This window comes from Centruroides sculpturatus, unplaced genomic scaffold, assembly GCF_000671375.1.
Source record: "Centruroides sculpturatus isolate CEXI.00-Female unplaced genomic scaffold, Cexi_2.0 scaffold271, whole genome shotgun sequence".
Taxonomy (NCBI): domain Eukaryota; kingdom Metazoa; phylum Arthropoda; class Arachnida; order Scorpiones; family Buthidae; genus Centruroides; species Centruroides sculpturatus.
The window spans coordinates 174,203-185,707 of NW_019384474.1; the positions used below are offsets into that span (position 1 = coordinate 174,203).

Consider the following 11,505-nt stretch of genomic DNA (forward strand, 5'->3'; position numbering starts at 1 on the left):
CATGTTATTGTTTTTGTGTTTCAGAAAAGATATAGTGCCAAACAAACCATAAAAATTATTCATAATACACATGGGAAAGATGCAGCTGAATTTACCTAAAATTATTGGATACAAAATATATGGGGGTCAACAAAGAAAAAAAAATGCAAGAAAGTTATAAAAAACATATCAATGAATAATAACAAATCATAGACTTACAACAAATTTTAGTGTCACAGACGGATATTGTTGAAACACTTTGTTGACTTATAATGGCTGCAAAACATGATGTTTGCATTCCACGCGCATTAAGTGAAAGAAAAAGAAAAAAATAAAAACTGGATCAAGTATAATTTTATAATTTTGTCTCACCAAGATAGGCAACTCTAGAATTTCATTTTATTTTTAAATTACTTACTTATTTTTATCATAAAAATTTTTTATAGATGACAAAATAAGTTATTAATCGAAAGTTTGTTCTAATGGGTTATATTGTTCAGTCAAGCAAAGAGTGATTTTTTTTTCTAAAATTTGTGTTCAAATACCGAGATTCTGCTGAATTTTGTTTACAAAAATTAAAAACACAGTTAAAAAAGTTTAACAACACTTACCTAAAAATGTTTAAATATACTTTACAAAAAACAACAACTAATGTATAAAATCAAAATGCAGTGACAATGCTAAAGTCTGAAAGTGACAACAATGACACCTAATTTTCTAGCAACAAGGAAAAAAAAATATTGCACTGTCAGTTTTCATTAAAGTAAACCTGACGAAAGGTACAAAAAGATATTAAAAATTTCAATATTGTAAAATCCATGTGCAAATTTCAGACAACACACATGCTTACACACACAAAAAATATCAAATAATAGTTAAAAATTGTGAAATTTTGTATATAGATTTCCTGATTTCTCAAATCATGTTAGAGCAAACCCAGAAGTTATGTTGTCTTGGAGATATCCCCAATTTTCAAATCGCATTAGAGCAAAACCATGTTATAGAAGAACCATGTTGTATGAGGGATACTGTATTTGATAAATTACAACTCTCTTGCTAAAATATAACATACTGATAATTATCTCACAATCAATCTGTTTTATTATTTATCATCAGAAATCTATGAAATCATATTTCTTTTGTCATTTGAAACATTTTAAACAGGAATCATCAAAATTATAAAAAATTTAAAACTTTATCCTCAATTCTCGCTATAATAAAAACTTTGGCATAGATTAATCTCAAATTTCTAAGCTATTGTGATGATATTACAGTAGAGCGTCGATTATCCGAAAGTCAATCATCCAAAAACGTCAATCATCCGAAAGAATTCCAGTCGACAAATTTAAATTTTCGCCAGTGCTGTGGCGCTGCAATCTTTGGCTATGTCTTGGGCTACTCAAATATTTTACATTTTTGATACTAAATTAACTTCTGAAGTATAATTTTTTATTGTTTTTATATTTTTCAATATATTTATTTTGTTTGTACAAAATAAAAAAAATATTTTTTAACGATACAATAGTCTTTGTTAGGCTTAACATCGACGAAAATTCAACGCAAAGCGACATGCAACGGAGAAAAATGTCAAGATGGGATAAATTAATATTTTTTCGTACATAATCGGTTATCCGAAACATCGATCTTCCGAACAACCCCAGTCCCCAATTGATTCGGATAATCGACGCTCTACGATATACGTAGTCAAAATTTATGATAATGATGTTTCTTGAAAAATTTTTTCCTATTTAAATTACAGTTAATATATTTTTTTATAATTTGCAACAATTTTATATCATTATTCTTATTAACATAAATTATTATTATTATTATTTATTGATATTATACATATTGCAGTATTATGACAGGATCTAAATATATAACTGACTATTTCATCATAACTTTAAAAAAATATATCAGGAAAACTATAAAAGCATAAATAAATTTACATTAAAAAATAACTTCTATATTTATTCATACTCAAAAACTGAATTTATGCAATATGAACAATTGATTATCATTTAAAAAATAAAAATATATTCTAGAAAAATAATGTTTTGTGCTGACTTTATAAATATACAATCTAAATGCAGTACATTAAAAATATAAATGAATTACCACAAAAACAAAACTTTAATCTTGGAAAAATATACATAAAATAAAATAAGCCTCATGACAATAACTCAGTGAAAGGAATGAAAATTTAAAAGTTAATGAAACTTTAACTTACGGAAACTATTGTTATTTTAATGAGATTGCAAATATCACAATACAAATAATATAGTTAGACTTAAATATAAATATTTAAAAAAATATATAATGTATGTACAGTACCAGTACAAACTAACAATGCACTGTTATAATGATTAGGTTATTATTTGGAAAAAGTCTGTTACACAAGTTTATTATTGATTCATTGCTTCTTGCTCAATGATGTTTTTCAGTGCACTTAATCATCTCAAAAGCATCTTGTTTTACAAATGATGGTAGTTTCTAGAAATCCCCATAAAATCTCAACCTTTCCTGATTTCCTTATATGCAAGAAAGATCTTAGTTATTGATAGAATTTATTTATTTCTTATCTTCATTGCTTGGTTCTTTATTTCAGCAATGGTGTTGTCTTCAGATAAATGTCCACAGACAGTTACATCATAGCATTAATAATCTCTCTGAGTGATACTTTTTCATCACTCATTGATGTAATAAGATTGACACTCATAAGTCTGATGAATTCTGAGAGAAATTTCAATTTATTCAATGAATTAAATTGAATGAAACTTGCTTTTGTAAAACAATTTGCAATGGTGCCTTGTAAAACATCATTCTAAGCTTTGTTGAGCTGAAAAAATTGCGACCTATAAATTCCCACTGTTGTTCGTCTGTCCTTAATCTCAAGAATGGTGTTAGATAGGTTAAAGTCAAGATCTGGATATGGAAAGATTAGAGGCAAGAGAGACTGATTAACTTATATGAACTTCTGGTTAAATTGGAAGTCACATGATTTCAATTCAAAAATTTTCTCCACAACAGAGTTAAATAGATAATTGGCATAACCGTTATTTTCAGGAAAAGTATGATGTACAAGACAAGACACTACTAAAATGAGATCAAGAGCATAAAATTTAAATTAAATAAATTAAAAATTCAGCATAGAATCATGATAATGTCAGAATAATTTTTGTTCATTAACCAACAGCAGCCTAGTTTGATGGGAATCTAGCAGGTTCCCTTTAAATGCACATAATTCAACTTTAATAACATGTAACTTCTTTTAACTCCAGCACTTAATTGCTTATTCTTTGCTAATTTTTTAGGTTTCTTTATAACACTTCATCAGACTTCTCTAATTCAAATACACAAAATTCAATGTGTACATTTTATTTCTTCAAGGCTATTTCCAATTAATTTGAATTATCAATTCAAACCCATTGGCATTTAGTTACTCATGCTGCCATTATTTTTTATTGCAAATTTCTATGCATTGGAGATGCTAGTTGAATCTTATTTGTTGGCACATTCTCCTTTTGATGATTTGATCTTTCAATTAACTCATAAATTTGAATTCACCAATAACTCAGTAAGTTGTCAAATCACAGCTATGTTTATGACTTTTTGAAATTTTCAGCCTTAAAACTTAAAAGATAACAAGCTTATACTGCTAAGATTTGATTGACCAATTTGTATTTAATAATATTGTTACTTTAGGTACAAAATGTTGGTAAAATTTTGAATTTTATGCCATGAAATTAGAAGCATAACTGTACACAATATCAATCTTCAACTTTGTGATATCATCATCTATCTCCTTGAAAATGCAAAAGAAAACACACAAAATTAAACAAAGTATCCCAACCTTAAATTTTGGGTAAGTGAAAATGTGATCCCAGAACTACTTAAACTTATGGAATATATTAAGTTTATGGGACAAAAATAAAATTTGAGAAAAGGATCTTTGACTTATTGAGAATATATTGTAATCTGGAGTTAATAATCTGTACATCAGATTAATCGGTTGAAGTAATCTATTATTGATTACATTTTAAAAAATTCTTTGATTTAAAATTAACTCATTGATAATAATATAAAATATCTAGGTTTGACATGTAATATTGTATTTGCTAACAAAATAAATCATTTTCAAAGTGACATTCATAAAATATATAGTAACATATTATTAAACAAAGTATTAACAAACTAATATTCTTTTAATGGATTTTATACACAATAAAAAACCATAATATTACTATAAGCAAAGTTCTCAGGAAATTATTATATTATTTTGTTTGTTATACAATAAACAATGAAACAAGAAGAAACAATTATCCTCATTACTACTTATCATATTATTTTAAAAGTGTTTTTTTATAACTTATTTTTATATTGTCTAAATAATATAATAAATATTAATATTCATTAAAATTACTTTTCAGATATTAAATTTATTAAGCAGAGAAATTATTTACATTAACTAGTGATATTTTTTTTAATATAAAATTCAATAAAATTAGTCTTATAAATCAGATTTATTTGACTGCCATGTTTATAATGTACAGTATGAGAAACTTACTTTAACTTATTACATATAACTTACCTGCTCTATGTTCATATAATTTACTTAAGAAAACTTCATATACTGAATTTAAAGTATATGAATAAATAAGTTCCCTATTCAGGTCATTTACAAAAGCATTCATTTAACTTGATGATTAAAGTTTAACAAAGCATCAAAACTTTTATATACTTATAAAATTTAAATATGTTTTATATTAAATTTCAGTTTGTAATACATAAATAGTTAACTAGTGCTAGGAAGAACATTACACAATGAGTTCACTCAAGTTTGAAGTTTATCCACCTCACAACAAACACTCTCAAGCTTTTGAAACTATGTTAATAAGCATATGTTTAATTTCTAAAGATTTGCTTATTTATCTTTAAGAAAAACTAGGAATATTTTATCTTCAATAAAATAATGAATAATTATATATATGAAAAGTTACTTGCAAATCTATCTAGTTTAGAACTATCTAAAATTATAAATTTCATGATTCATATGAAATTTAAATACTATTGTAATATTTTAAATTTATAGAAAATACTAAAACATAATCAAAGCTATTCATAGAATGAAATTTAATTTTTTATGTTATATTTCAGATTAAATATTTTGGAGAATCAATCAACAACTTACTTTATATCTGGTAAATTTTATAAAGATTGTGTGTTTTATTAACATTTTCTATAAATTTAAAATACTACAACAGTATTTAATTAAATAAATACTTCAATTTCATATGTTTGTGAATTATGAAACTTACAATTTTATTTATTTTTAAACTAGATAGTTTTTCTTAAAGATAAATAAACAAATTTTAGCAGCTTTTAAGAAATTAAACATATGCTTATTGTTTTGAAAGTACAGGATTTAACTATTTAAAACAACTATTTTTGAAGTAGAATTTATAAATCTTTGTAAAACAGTTATGAATCTTGCATGCCTTCCGAATCAAAGAATTGCCTGAAAAAAGCTGATTTAGTTAGTTTCTCATTTGATGTATACATAACAAGAGAACTTCTGCATGTAATGCTTATGTAACAATAAATCCAATAACCTGATTAATTAATTGCTCTAGTAAAATTACTTTATATCTAATTATTAAACTAGCCTTACTACAGCACAACAAATCCAGCAGATCATTTGGTATTAATATAACAAAGTACACACACACTATATATTACTATTATTATAACAACATAGCAAAACAGAGATTAAATTTAGCAAGATCATTAAAACTACTGATTCAAGGATACAAATCTGCAAATACTAATAATTCATGTAATAAGATTAATATTTCAGTAAATTGCATTAATGATAAATTATACATATATTCAGATAAGCATTATATTAATGCCAAACAATCCACTGGATTTGTCAGGCTATATTATAGCTAGTTTAATAATTAGATATGAAGTAATTTGATTAGAGTAATTAATAATCAGATTATTGGATTTGTTGTTACATAAACATTACATGTGGCTCTTGTTTTGGTTACATCAAATGGACTAACTAAATCAGCTTTTTAATTCTTTGATTCAAAATTCATGCAAAACTCAGAACTGTTTTATAAAGCTTTATAAATAACTCCACTTCAATGTAGTTCAGTTTTAATTAGTTAAATCCTTTGTCTCTATCATAACATTATTTAAAACTAACATATTTATTTCAAAAATAAAACATATTAGGGTTTCATAGAATAACTTTCTAGTCTTAAAACAAAACTAAATTTATTTGTTGGGTAAATTTGTAATTTTTCTTCTACAGTAATGTTACCCAAACTATGACCCTTGGTAGACATTAATCTGCACATGATCATATTTGATACATCACTAACAAACAAAAGAAATAGGTCTACTTTTAGTATAATATGAAACATACAAAGTATTTGTATGTTTCATATTATACTAAAAGTATTTATGGCCCTACTGAAATATAACTTCAAACTTTTTTGTTTATTTTAATTCATTTAGGAAACAGATGATCTAACCTACAATTTTCAAATAAAACAATAAAGTGAAATTTTAAACTTTTTAATTATTCAACTGAATTTTTGATTATAAAGATGTAACTACTTTAAACTTATATCATTTTATGTTGATCTCTCTGGTTAACAATTTTTGGAGTGTGCTGTTAATAACCAAGCAAAACAAACAGAAAAAAACTCTTCTTAAACAACTAATATTCATTTGAAATATAGACCTATACAAAAACTATAATGTAGAATAAAATACAGATAATATAATGTTAAATAATTGAACAAACTTGCATGTATGAGATTTTTTTTCATTATATACAGATTCATTTAACTTCAGATAAACTAATATATATAGTGACCTCTTGCTCAGAAACCTCTCAATTAAGTGACTCAGTTATGAGACGTTTTCCACAGGTCCTGGCTGAAGCTGATGAGAAATAATGTCTAAAATCTCTCATTTGAATGACACTCTCAGTTCTACACTCCTACAAATGTTTCAGACAAATTTATTTTTCAATCACAAGAATAGAGTGGGGTTACTTTGTCATGGGTTAAAAAGTGCCCAGGAAGATAAGAAAGCAGAGAGGATTATCATACTGGACATAATATCAGTTTTTAGAAAGGGAATGAATACTGGCTATACGCTTAGCTAAAACAAATGGTAAAGTCATAAGTGACCATTGTCATGTACCGGTATGTCAAGACTATCATTGCATTCCCCTAGAGCTGTTGCCAGATATGTATTGACTAATAACTTTTGTATGAATTTTGTGTCAGACCACAATTACATGCATATTTTTCAAATTTTGTCAAATTGACCTTTCCTGACATGTTTTCTACCTATATCAAAATAATCTTCGGATGGCCAACAAAATTTCCAAAATCCCCTTACTTCCAGTTTATACCCTATGGAGATTTTAACACAGGAAAATACGGTACTATAGTTCAGCCCCACAGGCCCACCTTTGCAGTAAAACTTGGATATGCACATTAATTTCTGGGTGAGATAGGTAGTAACATCGCCAGATTTCACTTTGTATTTTGAATTTAAAAGAAATAATGCTTTTAACTGTGATAATCAATACTGAAAGGGTTAGTTATATATTTTTAACATTTTTCATTCAAGTTGGTTAATCTCTCCTTTGTACAACTCTCTCACTTATAAAACTTTATCGTGTTTCCTTTAGAGTCGTATAACTGAGAGATCACTGTATATATTATCTTAATATATTATCTTATATTAAATGTATACATAAAAATATTTTTATTTTGTTTACAAAATTATCTTATCCATATTTAAAGATATAATATTAAAGTAATGAAACAACAAAAGATGGAATAATCATAAATTCATATTTGCAGATGTAACATCATCTTAATTTCTAAATGGTCAATAGAATTCACTTCTTTCAGTTTATAATGAAGCAATGAAAATAAATAAAATGAAAATCTTCATTTTGTTTTATTCTAATATTCTGCAAGATTCATTTTCAACACAAATTTCTGCAAAAAATTTAAATTAATAAACCAAATTTCTAAAATTCCATAATAAATTTGCTTATAGATGGTTACCTAGAGATAAAAGACTACTTGGTGTATGTATAATTTTTATGAAATTTGTTAGTCTTATCTATACATATATTTAAATGTTAATTTTTGAACAATTTTAACTGCATTTAGAAATATTTTGTATTTAAATTTAAAAAGTTCTAAAAAATGTCATCATTATGAAGTATAAAAAGTTCATAAACTATCTAATCAATTTAATTTTATGTTGATTTAAAAAATAAATTGCAATTATAGCAAAAGCCTCATCTAAGCATCAATCGATTAAATTGCATTTCGGGTAAATTAGCATCTCTAACTTAGGACATTTTAAAATTTATTTTGCAGTTTAATAATTTAATATATAATTATCAGCAAAATGAATTTATTTTGTGTTTTACTTTATAAAATTCCAGATTCTGGTTTTATTTAAGTAACTTCTATTTTCATTCAATAAATCTTTGTTTTTGTTATAAAAAATGTATTTTTCCTTATTATACATCTCTTACCTTTGCAATAAAATATATATTCTTTCCTTATAAGTTCTTAGACATTTGTTAATTTTTTTCTTTGTAAATGAATATGAGTTAACGGAAATTTTTATTATGAATAAATAATAGTTATCACCTCAATAAAAGTTTTAATATTGGCCAATGCAGAACATACAAGATGGCACATGTGAAGTTTTTGTTATACATAAATGCAATTTTCATAACATAATAAGTATATTATAGTTTTATAATACAATTTTCAACAAAATACTCTTTTCATCAGAATATGAAAAACATGTTAACACATTATACAATTAAAATTTATATTGTCCATTTACACAAAGTAGCTCTCTTGAAATTTAAAAAATTGTTCCTAGAAACTAGTTTTCATTCTTTTAATTTCTGAACACACTAAACTGCATTCAATATCAAAAACTACATTGGATTCAATGAGTAATATATAATTCATATTGTTTAAATTTTATTTTCAAATAACTTGACACAGAAAAAAATTATTATTAAATATTTTTTAAAACAATCTCTGGTGTAAGTTGCTCAAATTACTTTTATTTTTAACACAGGTTTAAAACTCTTGCAAAACAAATATAAAAAGAAAATATTTTTATACCGTTGTATGAGAGTTTGTGTCATTGACTTTACAATATTTTAAAATTTCTTACTAAAAAAATACCTATGATACATATTAAATATGGATAGATAAATCAATTATATCAAAAAATCTGAAAAAAGTAAAATGATCAATCAAAGGTTCACTGAAACATCCAGATATACTGTTTATTATTATTTAAGTGAAGATAATTTATTTTAGGCAAATTGCACAATATGAATAATTTATTACAATATTCATTAAGAAAGATAAAATTTCAACATTTAAATAATTAAAAAATTGTATAACATTTTGCTATTGATTAGTTCTATAAGCTTGGATAAAGGATTAACAAGCTTTAGATAATGCTACAAATAAGATCTTAATTTATAGAATCTTAAATCTGCTATTTTCTAACTAAATATTTATTCAATGCACGTAAATATACCAGAAATATCTAGCACAAATTATACTTACTAAAACTACAGTCAAATTATTTAACAAAATTACTTAATTGTCATCAGTACTCAAATTTGTTGTTTGAACTTATAAATTCAATTGGCTATTTTAAAATTTAAATTATATGCATCCTATAATCAATATTTAGGTATAAAATATCAACAAAGAAGTGATAATACAATGCAAATAAGTTTAGATAATTAATTTCTTCCATTATTTCAAGAATATAACTATTAGAAAAATACCATTAGTATTGATCCGAATTAAAAACCTTGTGAATAAAATCAATTTATAATAGCACGTTTTTAAATTTTTTGACATATCAAAGATGTGACAGACAAAATGTAACACTCCACATTACTGGAAATTATTATTATATATAATATATTTTATATATTTCTTGCAATAGTTACATTGTTTAGAATTTTTATAATGAATAAAATATACTTAATACTTTTAAAAGAGATTCATTATTCAAATGTTCAACAAAACCTAAGTAAAAAAAAAGTATTTGCTTTAATGGAGTTAATTCTACTTGCTTCATTAAAGCAAATAGTTTTTGCTTTTAAGTTCAAAAAATTTTTATATAATAAGTTACCTTGTTCAATTTTATTGGTTTATGAATGGTTAACTGAAATAGTTGTAAATTTGTTGTTATACAAATGAATCTTTTAGACTAATAAAAATAAAAAAAAAAGCCTAACTCAAAAACAAATTATATACTTTATTTAAATCAATATTGCCAATGAAAAGATTGACAATGATTGGGCAATGAATAGAAATTAACAAAAATATTGCTCAAGTTATAACATTATTGGTAAATAATTCATATATTTTGAGCTATTTCGGTTAAACTTTCATAAATCCGAATAAGCGAAGGTTTTACTAATCAATACTACTTGAATAATGAAAACATTGTTTACTTATTCAGATTTATGATAATATAACTGAAAACAGTTCATTATAATAAATAAATAATGAAATATTTGGTTCACAGAAAAAAAAAAGGTGGCCTAAAATCTCAAGGACACATGACCCTTATTACATTAATTATATAAGAATGTAATTAATGAATATTGGCAAGAATATTACTTGAGATTTAACCCTATTGGGCAATTAATATGCAACTTTTTAGTAGTCAAAGTTGAAATCACAAACATGAAAACAATATACATAAAAATTGTATGTGTAAGTAGTCAATTTTAATAATAAACACGTCTAATAACAAATATATATTGTTTATATTGTAAATATATAATAAATTATTGTATTTTTTGTAAAAAATTGAAACTCTTTTAAGCCTAATTACTACAAAGGGTCTCACCTGCTGCTCTAGACCTTTTCCATTTTGGGTGGATTCATTAATCATATTACACAATCAATGAGATGTTTTAGCTTTCACTTAATATCGACACCTACCAACAAACAATGTAAAAACTCTCTTAAAACTAACAAAAAATTAAAGTTCTGTCTCCGATATCGAAACCCACAATCAATGGTGGTTATGACGTCTTACACCGGAAACCAGATGCAATCATCCAAATTTAGTTTCGGACGTTAAGAACGGCAAAAATAATCCTGTTAAGTTCGGGGAATAAAAATGATTAAATATAAATATTAATTATTATATATATAGAAAAGTTATTAATATTTAAATAATAATATTTACGATTTTTATTTCGGATCGATGGTTTCGGAAGCGACAGAAATTTCAAAAAATGAAAAAAAAGGGAAGAAGGGAAAAAAAAGCAGACGGCGCATATTAAGGGATCGTTTGGTTAAAGATTGTAAGAATTACGTCACCGTGATGTCATCTCTTCGGTTTTACAACGAACAATATCAAAAAATGACGTATAATTACGGTAAAAGTATGCAATACTTCAACCGAATG

At 24.9% G+C, this 11,505-nt stretch overlaps 1 protein-coding gene across 1 annotated transcript in view; it reads right to left on the reverse strand.

Annotated features, from left to right (window-relative positions):
* LOC111621267 (ATP-dependent RNA helicase DDX3X-like) overlaps positions 1-11,185 on the reverse strand; it is a 66,139-nt gene extending 54,954 nt beyond the window's left edge. The window contains exon 1 of the mRNA XM_023363351.1: positions 10,939-11,185. Coding sequence (XP_023219119.1) covers positions 10,939-10,983 — 45 coding nt within the window. The 5' untranslated portion in view covers positions 10,984-11,185. The remainder of the gene's footprint in view (positions 1-10,938) is intronic.
* Between the last annotated feature and the right edge of the window lie 320 nt (positions 11,186-11,505).